Source organism: Miniopterus schreibersii, assembly GCF_964146895.1.
Source record: "Miniopterus schreibersii genome assembly, chromosome: 3".
Lineage (NCBI taxonomy): Eukaryota > Metazoa > Chordata > Mammalia > Chiroptera > Miniopteridae > Miniopterus > Miniopterus schreibersii.
This window is the reverse complement of record NC_138103.1, coordinates 30,275,278-30,292,170: the sequence shown is the minus strand read 5'-3', so window position 1 is coordinate 30,292,170 and position 16,893 is coordinate 30,275,278. Positions and strand designations below refer to the sequence as shown.

At 53.1% G+C, this 16,893-nt stretch overlaps 1 protein-coding gene across 1 annotated transcript; it reads right to left on the bottom strand.

Moving 5' to 3' along the window:
- Positions 1 to 37: 37 nt before the first annotated feature.
- EPHB4 (EPH receptor B4) lies at positions 38 to 16,675 on the bottom strand. The gene is made up of 17 exons (XM_081133156.1): positions 16,241 to 16,675; positions 13,436 to 13,506; positions 12,913 to 13,200; positions 11,813 to 12,209; positions 10,302 to 10,457; positions 9,795 to 10,127; positions 9,352 to 9,476; positions 8,809 to 8,974; positions 7,618 to 7,720; positions 7,348 to 7,412; positions 7,122 to 7,235; positions 6,773 to 7,020; positions 3,770 to 3,985; positions 3,318 to 3,467; positions 2,721 to 2,914; positions 2,374 to 2,529; positions 38 to 1,135 (listed from the first exon to the last, which is right to left on the bottom strand). Exons 1-17 carry the CDS (start codon positions 16,290 to 16,292, stop codon positions 1,006 to 1,008), a joined length of 2,964 nt encoding a protein of 987 aa, XP_080989282.1. The 5' UTR covers positions 16,293 to 16,675; the 3' UTR covers positions 38 to 1,005.
- Between the last annotated feature and the right edge of the window lie 218 nt (positions 16,676 to 16,893).

Sequence of the window (16,893 nt, the reverse complement as noted above, 5' to 3'; positions counted from 1 at the left end):
CTATTCCATCCCCTACTCCCAATCACCCCCAGAGCTGTGACACTTCCCATTTTCTTTTATTTATACAAAAAATTTGTTTTAAATATAATTTAAGAACCCCTCCAAGCACTGGTGTCTGTCTCTGGTTTCCACTACCACCTTGCCCCCCCCAAACCCCCTCATGGACACAGCTTGAGGGTATTTGGCGGGGAAGAGAAATGTCTAGGGGTTGTGCTCTTCTGGAAATAGACACAATGATGGGTCACTGTTTCAACTTGGGCAAAGGAGGTGATAACGAAACAGGTCCCCTCCAACACAAAAAGTTATGACAAAGACAGTAAAAAACAAAACAGAAATAAAAACAGAAAAAAAAAGAGAGAAGAAAAAAAATAAGACCAAAAACAAAAATTAAAACTCAAAAAAACCTTCAATATGAAGGCAGCTGATGGGGAAGGGTATTTTCAAGGGAAAACTGAGTTCAGGGGAGACAGCAGCAAGGTTGGGACATCCAAGTCCAATGATTTTGTCACTGGGCCATGACACCCCTTCCCGCCTCCCACCATGGTGCTCCACTCCTGAGCTTAAAGGCTTGTCACCCTCTTCTCTTTGGTCTCCAGGGTCTGCAACCCTTCAAGGTGAGGAGGTGCACCCGGGTCCCTAATTGGGGATCAAAGGGAGGTTGTGGGATTGCACCCAGCCACCTCTGGGAGTTGGCAGATTATGGACACTTCCTTTCTCTCTGGTCACGCCCAATCCTGAAAGAAGGGCTCCCACACCTTTGGTGTGGGATTCCCCACCTGGGGAGCATGTTATTTCTACATTCCCATATGGCAGAATCCTCAAATCCTGTCTCTCCAAATTGCCATCTCCCCACCTGCATAGGTTCAAAGTGCAATCCAATGGGACGTAGAGATGGGGGCCTCTTGGGTCCCCACCTGATTCTGCCCCCAAAAAAGGGGGAGTGGTGTCCCCAGCATGGGAATTCCTGCTGCTCCAGAGCTGTGGGGCCAGGTGATGAGGCGAAGGTCAGTACTGGGGGGATGGTGCTCCCAACCCGCCTGGGGCTGCAGGTTTGGCCTGGGACTTCATGTGCTGGACACTGGCCAGGATTTTCTTCTGGTGTCCCGCCAGAGTGACTCCTATTCGGAGCAGGTCCCTGGGGAAGAACAGAGAGCTAGGTGAGGCCATAGGGCTGCTGGGGCGGCTTTCCTAGCTTAGCTTCAGAAACTTGGTCACCACTTCTGGATTGCCAGCCAATCAAAAAGGCCAGCAGGGGAAGGGGCACAGGTCAATAGTTGCCCAGCAGTTTCCGGGGGATTTAGGAGCCAGGGCGCAGTTCTGCACAGCCCCAGTAGGGGACGAAGTTTAGGCATCCTGCAGGCCCAGGGACCTGGGATGGGGGGTGGGGTGGGTGAGTCGAAAGGAGGGAGGTAGGGGTGCAGGGGCAGGGGCCTGGATGGGAGCTCCAACAGGATTAAGGCAGAGAATCAGAGAAGGAAAGAAATAAGAGAGAGAGAGAGACAGAGAGAGAGAGAGAGAGAGAAAGGAAGGCCCACAAAATGAGGATGGGGGAAGGCGATGCACAGATTGATTTAGAGGTGAAAGGGGAAGTCAGAAGGAAAAAGGCCCGAGAGGAAGGGCTGGGTGAAGAGGAAGGGGGAAAACAAACTGCCTCCCCCACTCCATCCCGAGGCCTGGAGACTGAGATAACGGAGAAAACAAGAGGTGGGAAACGGAGAGTAAGAACCTGTATCAAGGAGAGGTTGGAACAAGTTTGTGAAGAGAGCACCCAGGCCCAATGGGTCAGACTGGCCTGTGACCTGCCCCACCAGGGCGAGGGCCTCCAAGCACCCTTTGGTTCCAGATTTCTATTCCTTCTATTTCTGTTATTCAAATCTAGGGCCAGAAAAGTCCTTGTGAGAGAAATGGGAAGGCAGAAAGGAGAAGTACCAAAGAGAAGCCAACTAAGGGAAAAATAGTATTTGGGAAGCACAATCATAAAACCATTTAACATTAAAGCTGGAAAGGTTCCCTAAAACCTAGTCCAATCTTCTCCTTTTATGGGTGGGAAAACATCCAAAGTTGACACGTTGTTAATGTGAGAGCAAGGTCTGGAATGTAGATAGATGCACAAAGATAGATACAGATTGCCAGGCAGGAAGCGGATGACCAAGGGCTGAAATGGTGCAAGAGGGCGAGGCAGGCACAGCTGGCTTAGAAGATTCCCTGGGATTTCAGCCCCAGCAGCTGTTAATGCTTTGAGGGAGCTCTAGAAAAGTTGGCACCAGGAATTGACCCCAAAGGCCCCTGATGAACCAGTGGGCTGGATTCTGGTCCGCAGGTGCTCCTCTGGCTTGGCTCTAACCCTCACTTCCAGCTCCTACCATGACTTACTCAGCGGAAATCTGGCTGACCAGCTCGAAGGAGCCAAACCCAGCAGCTGCAAAACTTTCTTCGTATCGTCCCATTTTGATGGCTCGGAGCCACTCACCCACAGAGCCAAAAGCTGAGTAGTGAGGCTGCCGCTGATCTAGGAGCGGGTGTGAGGCCCTGGAAGGCAAGGATGGGGAGGATGCATTGAGTACCACGGCTTTGTCAGGGTGGTGACATTAAGCTTATCCTTGGAGAGGCAGACCGGGACAATCCCACATACCGACAAAGGGACACATACTTTTTTGGAGGTCTTAGGGGGGAAGGGTGGCAGAGTGCAGCAAGAAGGGCCCATTCTCAGGACTCCTCACCCGCCATTCTCCCTGGCCACGATTTTGAGGCTGGCGGGGTTCCGAATCATCTTGTCGAGGGCACTGACCACCTGGGGGAAGCGCGGCCGTGCATTCCGGTCCTTCTGCCAACAGTCCAGCATGAGCTGGTGTAGGGAGGTGGGGCAGTCTGGAGGAGGGGGGAGCCGGTAGTCCTGTTCAATGGCATTGATCACCTGGAATTGACAGAAGCACTGGGTGAGGATGTCTGGGGAGAATGAGGATGCCAAAGGACCTCAAGGAAATGGCGACTTAGCAGATGCTTGGATGGGTGCAACAGCCCTCCAGAATGGCAAATCCAGGGGTCCTTCTGGCTGGGTTCGAGGCTGGCTATGACTCAAAGCCCTAGGTGCTCTTGGGCTATGATCCAGATGTGTAAGCTCCCAACCATGCCCTCCATCCCTGTGTCCTTCTGTGACCAAACATGCTATATCAAACTCTCGGGTACAAAGATCAACTCTTCTTTGTGCTACTCTCATCAAGGGCCCAGCAGTGATGAGTTCTCTGGGAACCCCACCCCCACCCATATCCCAGGTGAGAATATTCCAAGAAAACATGGTAGGACCATGGGACACTTACATCCTGATTGCTCATATCCCAGTAGGGCCGTTCCCCAAAAGACATGACCTCCCACATCACAATCCCATAGCTCCAGGCATCACTGGCAGATGTGAACTTCCGGAAGGCAATGGCCTCAGGAGCTGTCCATCGGATGGGAATCTTTCCTCCCTTAAGAAGAGAAAAGCAAAGATGAGCTGAGGGACCCAGGCACTCTGCTCCCAGTCTGAGCTTCCCCCTAGCTCAGAACTCCTTTCTTTCTGGGACCCAAACACCCAGCTCCCCAACTCCATTCTTTTCCTAGACAACCGGAAGTTGGGTTCCCTAAGCTGACCCCCACCCCCACCCTATGGTCTGCTCCTCCATCTTGTCCCTAGATCAGAGCCATCAGCCCCCTAGCCTCCCACCTTTTCAATCTTCCCTGCCCACCTGGCCCTAAGAACCTAGTTCCTATGTCAGTCCCTCAGCCTCACCAGAGAGCTCGTGTAGGTGGGGTCAGAAGAGTTCTCCTCCAGGAATCGGGAAAGGCCAAAGTCGGAAACCTTGCAGACAAGGTTGCTGTTGACCAGGATGTTTCGGGCAGCCAGGTCACGGTGAACATAGCTCATCTCAGCAAGGTAGCGCATGCCTGAGGCAATGCCTCGTAACATACCCACCAGCTGGATGACAGTGAACTGTCCGTCATTCAGCTAGAGAGCGGACAAGGAGAGGGGCATGGTTAGGACAGCTCACTCTCCACTCCCCCTTCCTTCCACATTCTAAACCATATTTGGCACTTCCAGACCCATCTCAGGTTCCCCTGTACAGCAGCAGACCCACAGACTTCCCAGGTAAGCTCTCTTCCTTTCTCTTATCTCAAGTTCTCTGAGCTCTTACTACACTATCATAACACAATGCTTATAATTGTTCCTGTTTTAAATATATGCATTCACTCTCTTAATTGGACTGTAAGGAGAGATTTTAAATTTTCCTTCCTTTTAACCTAGTACAGTGCTTTATACCCAGGACATACTCAACAAATGTTTTTGATCTAATATGTTCTTTTTATTTAATGGCAACCGAGTTCTGACAAGAGTATGCTGTGAGCCACCTGTCTACAGGTGGAGACACATCTGTGCTGATTCAGCCAAAATCTAGCTCAGCCTTCTTGGACTGTGTATAGTACGCAAGAGAATAGTGAGGAATTGGTGTACCATCAGCAACCACAGTGCCAAAACCAAGGTCTAAACCCTGACCTTGACCCTTAGTTTTGTTCTCACCAGGTAAATCAAGCAATCAGGACTAGTTAACCAATCCCATCTTCTGGTTTCAGCTAGCATGCAGGGGGCCCTTGGCAGCCCTGCAGGGCCAGGGACACAGAGTCCAAAGCAGAATTCCAGATCAATTCTCCAAGCCTGAACCCACCCCAAGCCTCAAATCTGTTTGTGGAGACACCATTTGCCAGGCGCTCAGAGTATAGACCTTGGAGCTTCCATGATTCCTTCCTCTCTCCCCACTTACAATCCATCAGCAAATTCTGCTGGTCTTGCTTCCAAAACATAACCCAAATCCAACCTCTTCTCTGCACTCCACTGCAATCCTCACGGCCTGAATGAAAGTCTCCTCACTGGTTCCTAGCTTCCTTCCACTCCTGCTCCCCAGCACCCACCAAAAGGATCTCCTACTGAAACCCCTCCAAAAGCTTCCCCTTACACTTCTAATCAAATCCAAATTCCTGGCCAAGGCCACAAGGCCCATGTGGCAGGGCCACCACCTACATCAAGATCCACCATGGTTCCTGTGCTCCCCAGACTCAGCCTCACCTACCTTTCTGCTTCTTGTTGAGTTCCTGCCCACTCTGGTCTCTACTCTCTACCCCCAGCACAATTCTTCCCCCACGTTCTCAAGGCTGGCTCCTTCCATCGACCCAAATGTCATCTCTTCTACAATAGACCCCCTATCCCTTCCTGCAGTGGATCTCTGTCAGGTACCAATGGAACAGACTCCTGTCTCCACAAGAGAGGGTCAGGCTATCATCACACTACTCCAGGTCAACCTCAGCATCACTCATGGTGGGAGCCAGGTGGCCCGTGTCTCCTGATGGGGTGTCATGTGAAGTTCACAGCACCCCTAATGAAAGCTGGCCACCAACATTTAATTCTGAATGTATCAAAATATTAGACTTAACTTCTCTTACAGGAAATACAGGGAAAGTTAAATGACTCCACAGGGAAGAATCTGATAAATCCACAAAGTGAGACATTCAAGGGGACAAGCAGTCCAGCTCTTTAGCATGTCTGGGTCATGACAAGGGATTGCCCTGGCTTTAGAAGAAGCTCAAAAACAGTAACCACTAAGTATAATGCTTGATCCTGACCTGGATGTTGGTTTGGATAAACCAGCAGTAAGGGACATTTTGGGGACAACTGGGGAAATGTGGATATCGACTGGGTATTAGAAAATACCAGGGAATTGTAATTTTATTAAATACAATGTTATTGTTTGTTTTTTTATCCTCACCCGAGGATATTTTTAATGATTTTAGAGAAAGAGGAAGGAAGAGGGCCAGAGAGAGAGAGAGAGAAACATCAATGTAAGAGAGAAACATCGATCGGATGCCCCACCCGGGGATTGAACCCGCAACCTGTACATGTGCCCTGACCAGAATATCCAACCTGCCACCTTTGGGTGTACAGGACAATGCTTTAACCAACTGAGCCACACTGGCCAGGGCTAAATGTAATGTTATTTTGCTATGTTGGAAATTGTTTTGATTAAAAAAAAAAAAAAAAAGCAATGTAGCCCTGGCCAGCATGGCTCAGTGGTTAGAGCATCGGCCTGAGCTCGGAAGGGTCGCAGGTTTGATTCCTGGCTGGGGTTGCAGTGGGTGCGGGAGGCAACCAATGGATGTGTGTCTCTCACAATGATGTTTCTCTCGCTCTCCTCTCTCTCCTCTCCACCCCCTTCCACCCTCTAAAAAATCAACAGGGGGGGGAAAAAAAGCAATGTAAAATTAACAAAGTAATAAAATTCAGTCAAACCTGTTAAAGTGACAAAACTCATCTCTAGCCACTTTTCCATGACCTTGTTTAATTGTTCTCACATCTGAAGCTACTTGCTTACTTTTTATAAAAGCTTGTTTACTTGTTACTTTTCAGTCTTCCCATTACACTGCCAGCTCCCCAAGAGCAGAGATATTCATGGCTTTATTCCCAGGGCCTAGGACGGTAGCTGGTGCACAAGTAGGTGCTCAGGAAATATTTGTCAAAAGGATGAACGATGACCCTTTATAGCCTAGGGTCAGCTGCCCCACAAAGAGGCCAGTTCCACCCACGGCCTAAGGAAGGGCTAGTCCCAGGAACTCAACCTTTCCTGAAGGGAGAATGAAGGGCAAGAGGGGAGTGATGTGGAACTACCATCTGCTCTGGGTTCTGAGCTCCTTGGCTGCTTTGGGGGAGCACAGGTGGACTCGGGAGGCTGGGGGCAGGAGAGCTCACCCGCAGGAAGGAGTCCAGGGCACCATTCTCCATGAACTCAGTAAGGATCATGACCGGCACGCTGTTGGTGACCACGCCCTCTAGACGGATGATGTTGGGGTGCTCGAACTGGCCCATGATGGAGGCCTCGCTCAGGAACTCCCGCCGCTGCCGCTCTGTATAACCACCCTTCAGGGTCTTAATGGCCACACAGCTCTCCTTCTTCCCTGGGGCCTTGAGCCGCCCCCGGCACACTTCCCCAAACTCGCCTTTAGGAAGGATGCCAAGGATTAGCTCTCCCCCTAGTCTGGCCCTGCCTTCCCTCCCCAACCCATTCCCCTCCTGGGCATCCAGGCATCTTTCCTCTCACCTGCACCAATCACCTCTTCAATCTTGACATAGGAGACATCGATCTCTTTTGCAAATTCCCTCACAGCTTCATTAGGGTCTTCGTAAGTGAAGGGATCAATATAGACCTTAGTACCTGAGGAATCACACAGTGACCATTAGCCAAGTAACTTTCTACACTCAGATGCCCTAATTCTTGGCTGACAGCCTTGCCTCAGCCCTGTTTCCTTCAGAATAGGCCTACCTACCGTGCCCAATGAGATACTGTCCGTGTTTGTCTGCGTATTCAGCTTCTCTCCCACTGCTCTGCTTCCTATAGCCAATGGGAAAGAAAAGGTAAACTGAGTCACATATCTATGTTCCCAGAGGGATGGAATGGGAAGAGAGGAGCAGGGATCAAAAAAGATTCCAAGTGGAAATGGGCTCTTGAGGCATAAAGGAGTCTTGTCCTGGAGTAAGAGGGCAGGTGGCCACTTATACAGGTTTCACAGGGGCTTCCAGGTGCCCAGAGCTCTCACCTGAGGCAGAGAACTGCGATGACAATGACCACCAGGACCAACACCATGCCCACGACTGCAGTGCCCGCAATCAGGGCCAGCTGCTCCCGCCAGCTCTCATTCTCTAGGGGAGAAAAAACATGATCAGGACAACCTGATGGCTCCTGAGGGCCCTACACCAGCTGCAAGAGCTGGGGTTCCCCTGAGAACAGTGTGACAGGTTGGGGAGGGTGGAGAGGCAGGGTGAGGGAAGCATGGTGATTTTCAAACTGTTTTCCATGGGCCATGGGCCCCTCCAGAGCCCCTCGGGGCAAGGGAGGAAGTTTACCAGCCTTATGACTGCCAGATCGGGTTTGATCTTGTTCTGTTATAAATGCTGGTGACCACAAAAAGTCCCATTTGAATGAAAGGTTCCAAAGGCTAAATAAAAATGAAAGGGTTTATAGCCCCAAAGTGGAAAAAACTCAAATGTCCATCAGTGGATGAATGGATAAATAAAATGTGTCACAGCCACATAGTGAAATATTTTTCAGCCATAAAGGAAATGAAGCACTGATATAAGTTAGAATATGGATGAATCTTAAAAACATTATGCTAAGTGAAGAAAGCCAGTCACAAAAGAGCACATATTGTATGATTCCATTTGTATGAAATGTCCAGAACAGGCAAATCCATAGACAGAAAGTAGATTAGTATTTGCCTGGGGCTAGGAGGTGATGGAAGGGGTATAGGGCCTCTTTTTGGGGTACTGAAATGCTAAAATTAATTGTGATGGTTGCACAACACTATGCATATACTAAAAGCCAACAAGTTATACAGTGTAAATGGGTGAAGTGTATGGTATATGACTCATATCTCAATAAAACTGTTAAAAAAAATTAAAAGGCTTAGAAAACCACTGGGCAAACATATTATAACTAACAGGTGTCATCCTATTTATTCTCTGGAGTCCTGTGAGAGAGGCCTTACATTTCCATTTTTTTGGATCAGAGAGGTGGGTGGGGCTCAGAGGTCAAGTTTTTGCTAAAGGTCACACAGCTGGCGGCAGGTTGAAGAGCAGGTCTTCACACCCAGTTGTTGGTTTGGGTTTCTGCATCCTATGCTCTCACCGGGCCATAATGCCTCTCAGTTGAGAAAAAGAGGAGCATGGAAGTGTGACTTTAGGGGTCCTTTAGGAGCAGCACTCCAGCCCATGCCTATTCCCAGGCTCACCATCCAGCTGGGTCTGGCTATGGTGCTCCTGGCCGAAGGGTCCATAGCCAGCCTCAGAGCGTGCCCGCACCTGGACTAGGTAGCTGGCTCCCCGCTTCAGCCCCTGCAGCTCTGCCCGGTTTTCCGATGTCTTCAGGAACCGAACACTGCTGGGGCCCTCTGCACCCTGTTCGGAAGGAAGAGGGGTTGGCCTTAAGTAGAGGCCCCCAGTTCCCCCTGCTCTTTCCACCTCCCCTTACCCTTTGCCCCCATAACGAACATTTTGGTCCTGTTACACAGTGGGTGAGGCCTTTGTGCTCACTTATGTGTACTATGCTGAGCGTTTTGCATTCATTGTCTTACTTAATCCTTGCAGCAATTCTGCAGAGTTGGTACTGTTATGACAACTATTTTACAGATGAAGATACTGAGCTCAGAGAGACCAAAGGGCTGGCCCAAGGTCTCACAGAGCTGGAAGTCAAGCGTCTACAATTCAGGTGCTCCACTCCTGGAGAACATCTCACTGCCCACCACCCCAACCCCAGGGACAGTGCCGGGTCTCACCTTCTCGTGGTACTTGACCTCATAGTCCAACACTGCTCCACTGGGTGCCCGGGGAACAGCCCATGCCAGGCTCAAGCTGCTAGGCGAGGACCGAGTCACCCGGATGTCAGACACTGGGGGTGGTACTGTGAGAGACAGGACATGTTGGGGCTCTTCCCTATGGCAGGTCTGTCCCTTACCTTTCCCAACTTTTCTGAGGGCTACACTTGTCTTGGTCCTCCAAATGTTTCAAGAATTCCTTCTGACTTCCATCCTCAACTCTCCAGCCTGCTTTTGCATCTTTTTCCCTCTCTTTCTGCCTCTTGCCCCCATAGCCCTGACCCTCCATTCTTCCTGGAGACCCCACTCCACAGCCTCTGCCTTTTTCCCTGCACACCTCCTTGGCCTCTCCCACCAACATCTCTCCCATCTGACCATGGGCTGCCCTCAGTCCCCAGCCTCACCCTCACGGTCAGTGGTGACATTCACAGCCTCAAATGGGACGGGCCCGGTGGCTGATGAAGATACCCCATTCAAGGCAGTGACCTCGAAGGTATAGGTGAAGTCAGGACGCAGCCCTCGAATTGCAACCCAGGGCTCCACCAGGTCTCGGGGGCCAGGGTCGAAGGTCAGATCTCCTCCGCAGGGTGTGCAGGACCCCCCAGGACGGCACTCCCGGCAACGAAGTGCATAGGTGAGGTCCTCCCGGCCGCCTGACTCAAGGGGAGCACTCCACTCCAGGCGTAGGGAGGAACCGTTTAGGCGTGAAACCACGCTTCTTGGAGCCGACGGAGGGGCTGTAGAAAACCAGGGAATCAGGTAGAGGCTGAGCAAATGTGAGGGGTGGGCAGAGGGACAGACAGGGAGCCACACTGACTTGGCTGGGCATCAGCAAGCAGGGGTCAAGAAGAGGAAAGCCTGGGAAGGTGGGGACTGGGATGAGGGTCCACCAGGGGTCACTGGTCACTTACTGGTACAGGGCGCACCACGGGGGTCTGTGCGGGCCCGAAAGTAGCCTATGCGGCACTGGCAGATGGGTGAGCCCATGGTGTTGGAGTGGCTGTTGGCTGGACATGGCTGGCAGGACCCCTCCCCAGACAGAGGCTTGAAGGTGCCCTGGGCACAAGCTGAGAGAAGAAAAGCATTCAACAAAATATGCAACAAAAACATGCAGCTGCTCTCTTTCTTTTGTCTAATTCTCACCCGAGGATATTTTTTTCCATTGATTTTTAGAGAGAGTGAAAGGGAGGGAGGGAGAGGGAGAGAGAAAGAAAAACATCGATGTGAAAGACACATTGATTGGTTGCCCCCCACACGCACCCGGATGGGGGCCAGAGATCAAACCTGCAACCCAGGTACGTGCCCTTTACCAGGAATCAAACCCACAACCCTTTGGTATATAGGCTGACGTTCCAACCACTGAACCACACTGGCCAGGGTCATGAAGCTACTCTTTTTTTTTTAACTTATTTAACTTAATTTTCAATCCTCACTTGAGGATATTTTTTCCACTGTGTTTCAGAGAGAGCAGAAGGGGGAGAGGGGGAGAGGGAGAGAGAGAGAGAGAGAAACATCGGTGTGAGAAAGATGCATCAATTGGCTGCCTCCTGCACCTGCCCTGACCAGGGCTGAGATCGATCCTGCAACCAAGGTACGTGCCCTTGGCAGGAATCGAACTCGGGACCCTTCAGTCCAAAGGCCGACGCTCTCATCACTGAGCCAAACCAGCTAGGGCCATGCAGCTACTCTTAAGATTGCATGAAATGCACAGGGAGAAGCAGGGCAGGAGGAGCTCAGAAACCTCACCTCTAAGAGGAAACCTCCTTCAGATTGGGGATTAACCCTAATATCCACACCCCTTAGCCCCATGGTAGTCTGGTAAAACCCAAAGACCACTGCTCAGAACAATGATTTTAACTGAATGCCACAAAACACACTGGATTATAAAGTAAACCAAGTAAGTTGAAATACAATGATCAAAATATGAAGAAAAGTTTGTGACATAGCTATGTGTGTGTGTGTGTACTTCTTTATTAGCGAGATATAGTGGCCAATCTAAGAGCGACCATAATACTAAGGTGGTGAGGAGCAAAGATAGCATTTGACATTCTTGCATCATCTGTCATAATGGGCTGTGAAAATAGTCAGGAACCGTAATGAACAAGAGTAGAAACCATCACACCTTTGTCCTCTGAGCCCAACAAGGTGCCCCCACTGAGTACAGTCCTGCATCCCTGGATAGCCTCCCATGTCCGAAAAGGAGTGAACATAGGAGGAAGAGTGTGGAAGTGAGGAAGGGCTCAGAATTATGCTGGGGATGGATGGGGGAGGGCAGGGGAGGAAAAGAGGCCCTCCAGGAACTGAGTGCCCAGGAGAGCAAAGAATGTTCAAAATGGAAATTTAAGAAGTGGATCCAAGACCAGGTACATGACCTTCCCCGAATGGATTTGCAACACTGTTTTGGGCACATGCCAGCCCTCACCTCGGCACCTGGTATTCCCCTCGGCGGCCTCAAACCCTGGAGCACAGCTGCAGCCAGTGACTGGCTGCTCAGCCCACTGGCCATCCTCCCGGCAGTAGAGGCTGGGACTGGGGCCAGGGCCAGGGACAGCATTAGCCACACAACTCCCTGCCACTGGCACCACAAGCTCACGAGGCACCGTCTCCGGGAAGCGGGTGAGGTTCACGGTCAGCTGGGCACACTTCTTGTAGAAGAGGTGCAACGACAGCAAGGCCATGCAGGCGCCCTGGTCCTGGAAAGCCAGGTAGAAGCCGGCTTTGGTGAGTGGGCCCAGACGCAGCGTCTTGATGTTCACTTTACCGGTTGCCTCAGCCCCAGGGCGCTTCCGGGTCAGATGCTCAGCAGCCACTGTGTCTACCTGCCGGTCCGAGAAAAGACTCAACTGCTGCTGTCCTCTACCCCCCAAGGACCAGGTGGACTGTCTTCTTCCTTGCTTACCCTTTCCCCAACCTCCTTAGTTCCTGTTCCAGAACCTTCTCCCCACCTCTCAACCCACACTGTCCTGCAGGTCCCAACATGGTCCATGAATACTTGCTGAGCTCCTACGAGGTGTCCAGGCTCTGTCCTGCACCCCCCTTTCCTTTCATTCACTCATTTTACAAAAATTTATCAACACCTACTCTATGTCAGGTCCTGAACTCAGTGCAGAGGAAACAGAAATGAAGGAAACACAGATATGTTATAAAATATGATGAGTGCTATGACAGGTGGGACCCCAGAGCGGGGCACCTCAGAAAAGGTATCTCAAGGTGCTGGAACTTAGAAGGCATAGTAGGTGGGAAGAAGAGGCAGAGAGAAGGCATTCCAGGGTAAGGGGTAGGAAAATAAAGGGGGAACTGTGGGGTGGCCTAAGTACAGTGGAGTAGAGTGACTGAGAGGATCTCCCCGGGGGGCCAGCCAGCAGCCCAACTACATGTTGCTGTTCCACTGAGCAGACGGCCTTCTTCCCTCCCCAGACCTGAGGCTCCTGCTTCCAATGCCCCAACCAAGGGCCTTGGAATTTTACCTCCATTGCCCCTAGACCACTTGGCCTCCCTGGCCCGTGGCTGTGCCCTGCGTACCTTGATGTAAGGGTTCTCCATCCAGGCTGGTGTGAGGGCTGTGGCTGTGTCGGCATCGCTCTCAAAGTAGAAGACTGTAAATGTCTCTTTGCAGGAGCGCCCAGCTCGGGGCAGGGACAAGCACTCGAGCATGGTGAATCGTAGTGTGGCATACACATGGACAGCACCTCGCCGGGGGACCCAACCCGTGCGCAACCAGTGGGCCAGTCCTGGGGCTCGCTGCATGTCACACACCTCATAGGTCCTAACGCTATGCTGCTCTTCATCCAGGCCGCTCACCTCCTCCCACTGTGGGCAGAAGGAGGTCAGCATGAGGGCTGCTGAATGGCTTAAAGGTCAGTGGGAGGGTATTTGTCATCAAGCAGAAGTGGTTAGGGGAGGGGATCTCTGAGAGCAAGAGCTCAGAAGGCACTGGTTTCTGTTGCTGTGATCTGGAGGGCAGTGGCATGGGAAGCAGGTCGGCACTGGTGCTATTTGTTCCTCAGTTTCCCTTCTGAACCCCAGCTCCTGGCCCTGCTCTTACCTGTCCCTCCACCTGAGGAAACGTCACCCACTTCAGATCGGCAGTTTCCAATTTTGTGTTCAGCAGGGTCTCTAAGACAGACAGACAGAGCCAGTCAGTGCTTAGAGGAGACATTGGGAAGACCAGAAGCCTAGGAACGGAGTTAGAGGGGAGTCCTCTTAGCTCCAAGCTGGAAAAGTCAGTCAGACTGAGACAAGAGATGAGGGGAGTGAGCCCTGCCCTCCCATTTCTCGTCTCTTTTTCTGAATGCCAAACCCATCCCTAACAGTTGGTAGGCTTGTTGCCCCCTTAGGACTCACAGATCTAGGCCTCCCTGAATGGCTGTACCCTGGAGCATAGGGGAAGGTGCAAACTCTGGAAGGGGAGAAGGGCAAACAGCTCAGAAAGGATTAAACTAGAGCCCTGACCTGGCCCTGACCCTGTAGTGGGCAAAGGGCTGCTGGCACCGGGACACACCTCCTTACAGGGCTGCCAGTGCCTCCACAGTCAATTCCCCAACTCCCAAGTTGCTACCTCCCTGCCCCCAACTCTACTCCTCTTCCATGTTCCCACCCCTTTTGGGACCCAGCACTCGTCCTTCAGATCCAGGAAGGTGGTGCTCAGCTCCTGAGGCCAAGCCAGGATCCCGACTCCCTCCTCCCCCGGCCCCCCCACCCCCCACCCCGCAATCCCAGCTCGCCCGTGTCAGAGGGGGAAGCGCTGGAGGCTGGGATGCTTGGGTTCCCGCCCTAGCCCCTGCCGCCATCGGCCTAGCATCTGGATTTGGTTATGGGGAGGAAAAGGGGAGGAGTCTTTAGGGGTGTGTGTTTGGGGGGGGGGGAGTGTGAACACACCTGGCTCAGCTAGGCCTGGGGGAGGGATACCGGGGAGGGGCGGGGCCCTGGCGGAAGGAGGGGATTAGGGAAAACTGCACAGGCCCTGGCAGTAGAGGGTGGAGGGAGGGTAAGGGAATCCCCTTGGAGGCCAGGGCAATGTGGGGGGGTCCCCAGGGGAACCAGCAGCACACCTGGGGCCAGGTCCCCACTTCCCAGCATGAGGGGTGCTGGAGAGAAGGGAGGGCAGGTGGGTGGGGCAGCCTCCTCCCAGGGACCAAGTGATATCCACCTAGGGCAAGGGATCAGGCAGACCGGCCAGTCCCAGGTAAGGCCCTGGCCCCCATGGGTGGTGGGAGACCGTCCAGCAGGCTGGGGACAGGATGCCAGGGTTCTGGGAAAGGGGTGGATAGAGGCTGCCGTCTCCACCCTCCATTGTTCCAGCCTGGATAGTGTTTTCCTGTCTCCAATTTACACACTGTCTCTGTTTCAGGGCTGTCCCCTGTGCTCTGAGTGGCTCACTTTCTCTTACTCTATCTTGGTCTTGCCTCCCCCTGAGCTCTCTTTGATCTGTCACTTCTCTTGCCTCTCAGCTATCTCTCCAGCTCTCTGTCCATCTACATTTCTCTTTTGATCTCTCTCCTGTTTTCTGTCTCCCACTTTTCACCTTCACTGGGGTACCCAGCCTTGGATAAATAAGTTAACTCCTCTAAGTCTTAGGCTCTTCATCTGTAAAATGGGACAACAATCCCTCCCACCCTCTAGGCTGTGGGAACCATGAAAATATAAAGCCCTCAGCATGGGCCTGGGGCCTAGAAAGCATTTTGTAACAGCAATTAGAAGTGATTCCCTCTTCCTCTTTGCATCTTTCTTTCCCTCTCACCCCACTTCATCCTGGTGGGTTTTCTCTCCGCTCTGCTTTCCTATCTCTCCCAGTCTTACCCTTTCTTTTTCTGAGCCGGGCCAGTCTTCCCACACCCAGCCTTTGATCCCCAGCCCAGAGCAGCACTACCCAGCCTGGAGGAGAGGGGTTTCTAACTGCCTTTGATTCCTCCTCCTCAGCAGCCCCCCAAAGTCCCCTCCCCAGAGACCCCTTTGATTCCAGGCAGTGAAGGGGAGGAGGGGAGGAGGCAGCTCATTGAAAGGAGATTAGGGCTGTAGGAGGAGGGTTTATAGGGCTCTTGGTTCCCCCTTTAGGAGGGGAGGGGAGGGGAGAGACTCATGGATGAGGAACACTTGGGGGGGAGGATATAGAAGAATTAGAAATTTAGAGAGATGAGGAGGTAGGCGGTCATTAGGCTGAGTCGGGGCTACAGAGGGGCTGCACAGGTCAGTTTCTGATGGCCTGTAGGGTTGGAGGAAAGCCAGCTTGTCTAGGACTTGGGCAGGGCTGGAGTCTAGAGAGCATTTAGAGGACTGGGGTACAGCCTGGGGAAACCAGGAAAGGCGCCTCTCTGTGGCAGGGACAGTGGCTTTGGGAGACTTGTTAGGACTGTGAGTGCAGAAGGTGGTCATCCTGACAGAGGCATGTGGAACTGTAGGATCAAGGTGTGAATGCTAAGGATGAGGGGTGGGGGCGGTTTATGGCCTAGTGCAAAATTCTGCCTCGTCTGCAGCTGTTTCTCCATAAACCTTTCCCCTTTTTTGCCTAGGTGGGAAGAGGGTCAGAAACTTTGAAGAGAGTTTTGAGGATTGGGAGTAGGGAGAAAAGGAAAGGCCGCCAAAGGCGTCTGAAGTCGGGAGTGAGAGACTGGGGAGCCGGGGCAGGGGGACGTCCCGGGACGGAGCCGGACTCCATCTCTTTTCCAAACAAAAGAAAACTCCACTCCCCGCTGGGCCGCCTCCTCCCCGCCCCCCGCCCGGTCTAGTACTATTGGTCCGAAGAGTTCGGGGTTGAGGTGCCCGGGTAGGGGTAGAGAGAGGTCGGCCCCTCCACTCCGAGGCCCAACTTTGGGGGCCCCAGGAGTCAAGGGATGCCCCTAAGGAAACTCACCTTCTAAAGCGGCTGCGAGCGAAGCCCAGCAGAGCAGAGCGCGGAGCTCCATGGCGCCGCCTCACTCCGGTTGGATCCGATCTGAGTTTGGGGGGCTCTAGCCCCCCCAGTTCTGAACCCCTCCTGAGCGGGTAGACGCCGACCTCCCGCGTGGGACTCTCGGTCGGAGCCTCAGCGCAGGCCCATGCGGGCGCGCCGGGCACCGGGCGGCGGCGCCCAGGTGTGGCCCCGAGTTCCCGCCGCGCGGGCTGGCTGGGGAGTCCTTGCAGGGACGCGCTGGGCGGGCACAGAGAGAGACGTGGCTGAAGTCGGGGTCCCTCCGGAGCCTCGGGGTTCCACCCCAGCTGGCTGGGGGTGGGCCTGTTTCTGGCTCTCTAGCCCCCTCCCTGGAGTGGCGCTGCTCCCACCGCCCGGCCGAGTGCGCTCCGCGCCGGCGGGGAGGGTGGAAGCCGGAGAGGGGTCCGGGCGGGAGGGAGGGAGGGAGACTGCGGAACAGGGCCGGGCGGCCGGGGCTGGGCTGGCGGGGGCTGGGACTGGGCCGGGCGGCTCCAGGCGGAGAAGGGAGGGGCACGCGGGAGGCTAGGGAGGCCGCCCCCAGCCCGAGCTCGGCCTGGGGGCCCGGGGGTGCTGATTGGATCGCGCGCTGCTGAATA

What these genes read in the sequence shown, in the direction of transcription:
- EPHB4 (XM_081133156.1), bottom strand. Translation starts at nt 16,292, where the DNA reads ATGGAGCTCCGCGCTCTGCTCTGCTGGGCTTCGCTCGCAGCCGCTTTA. An exon ending in GGGGAATACCAGGTGCCGAG is followed by an intron (nt 10,458 to 11,812) that starts GTGAGGGCTGGC and finishes TTCTTCTCTCAG; the next exon opens with CTTGTGCCCAGGGCACCTTC. An exon ending in TGAAGAGGTGATTGGTGCAG is followed by an intron (nt 7,021 to 7,121) that starts GTGAGAGGAAAG and finishes TCCTTCCTAAAG; the next exon opens with GCGAGTTTGGGGAAGTGTGC.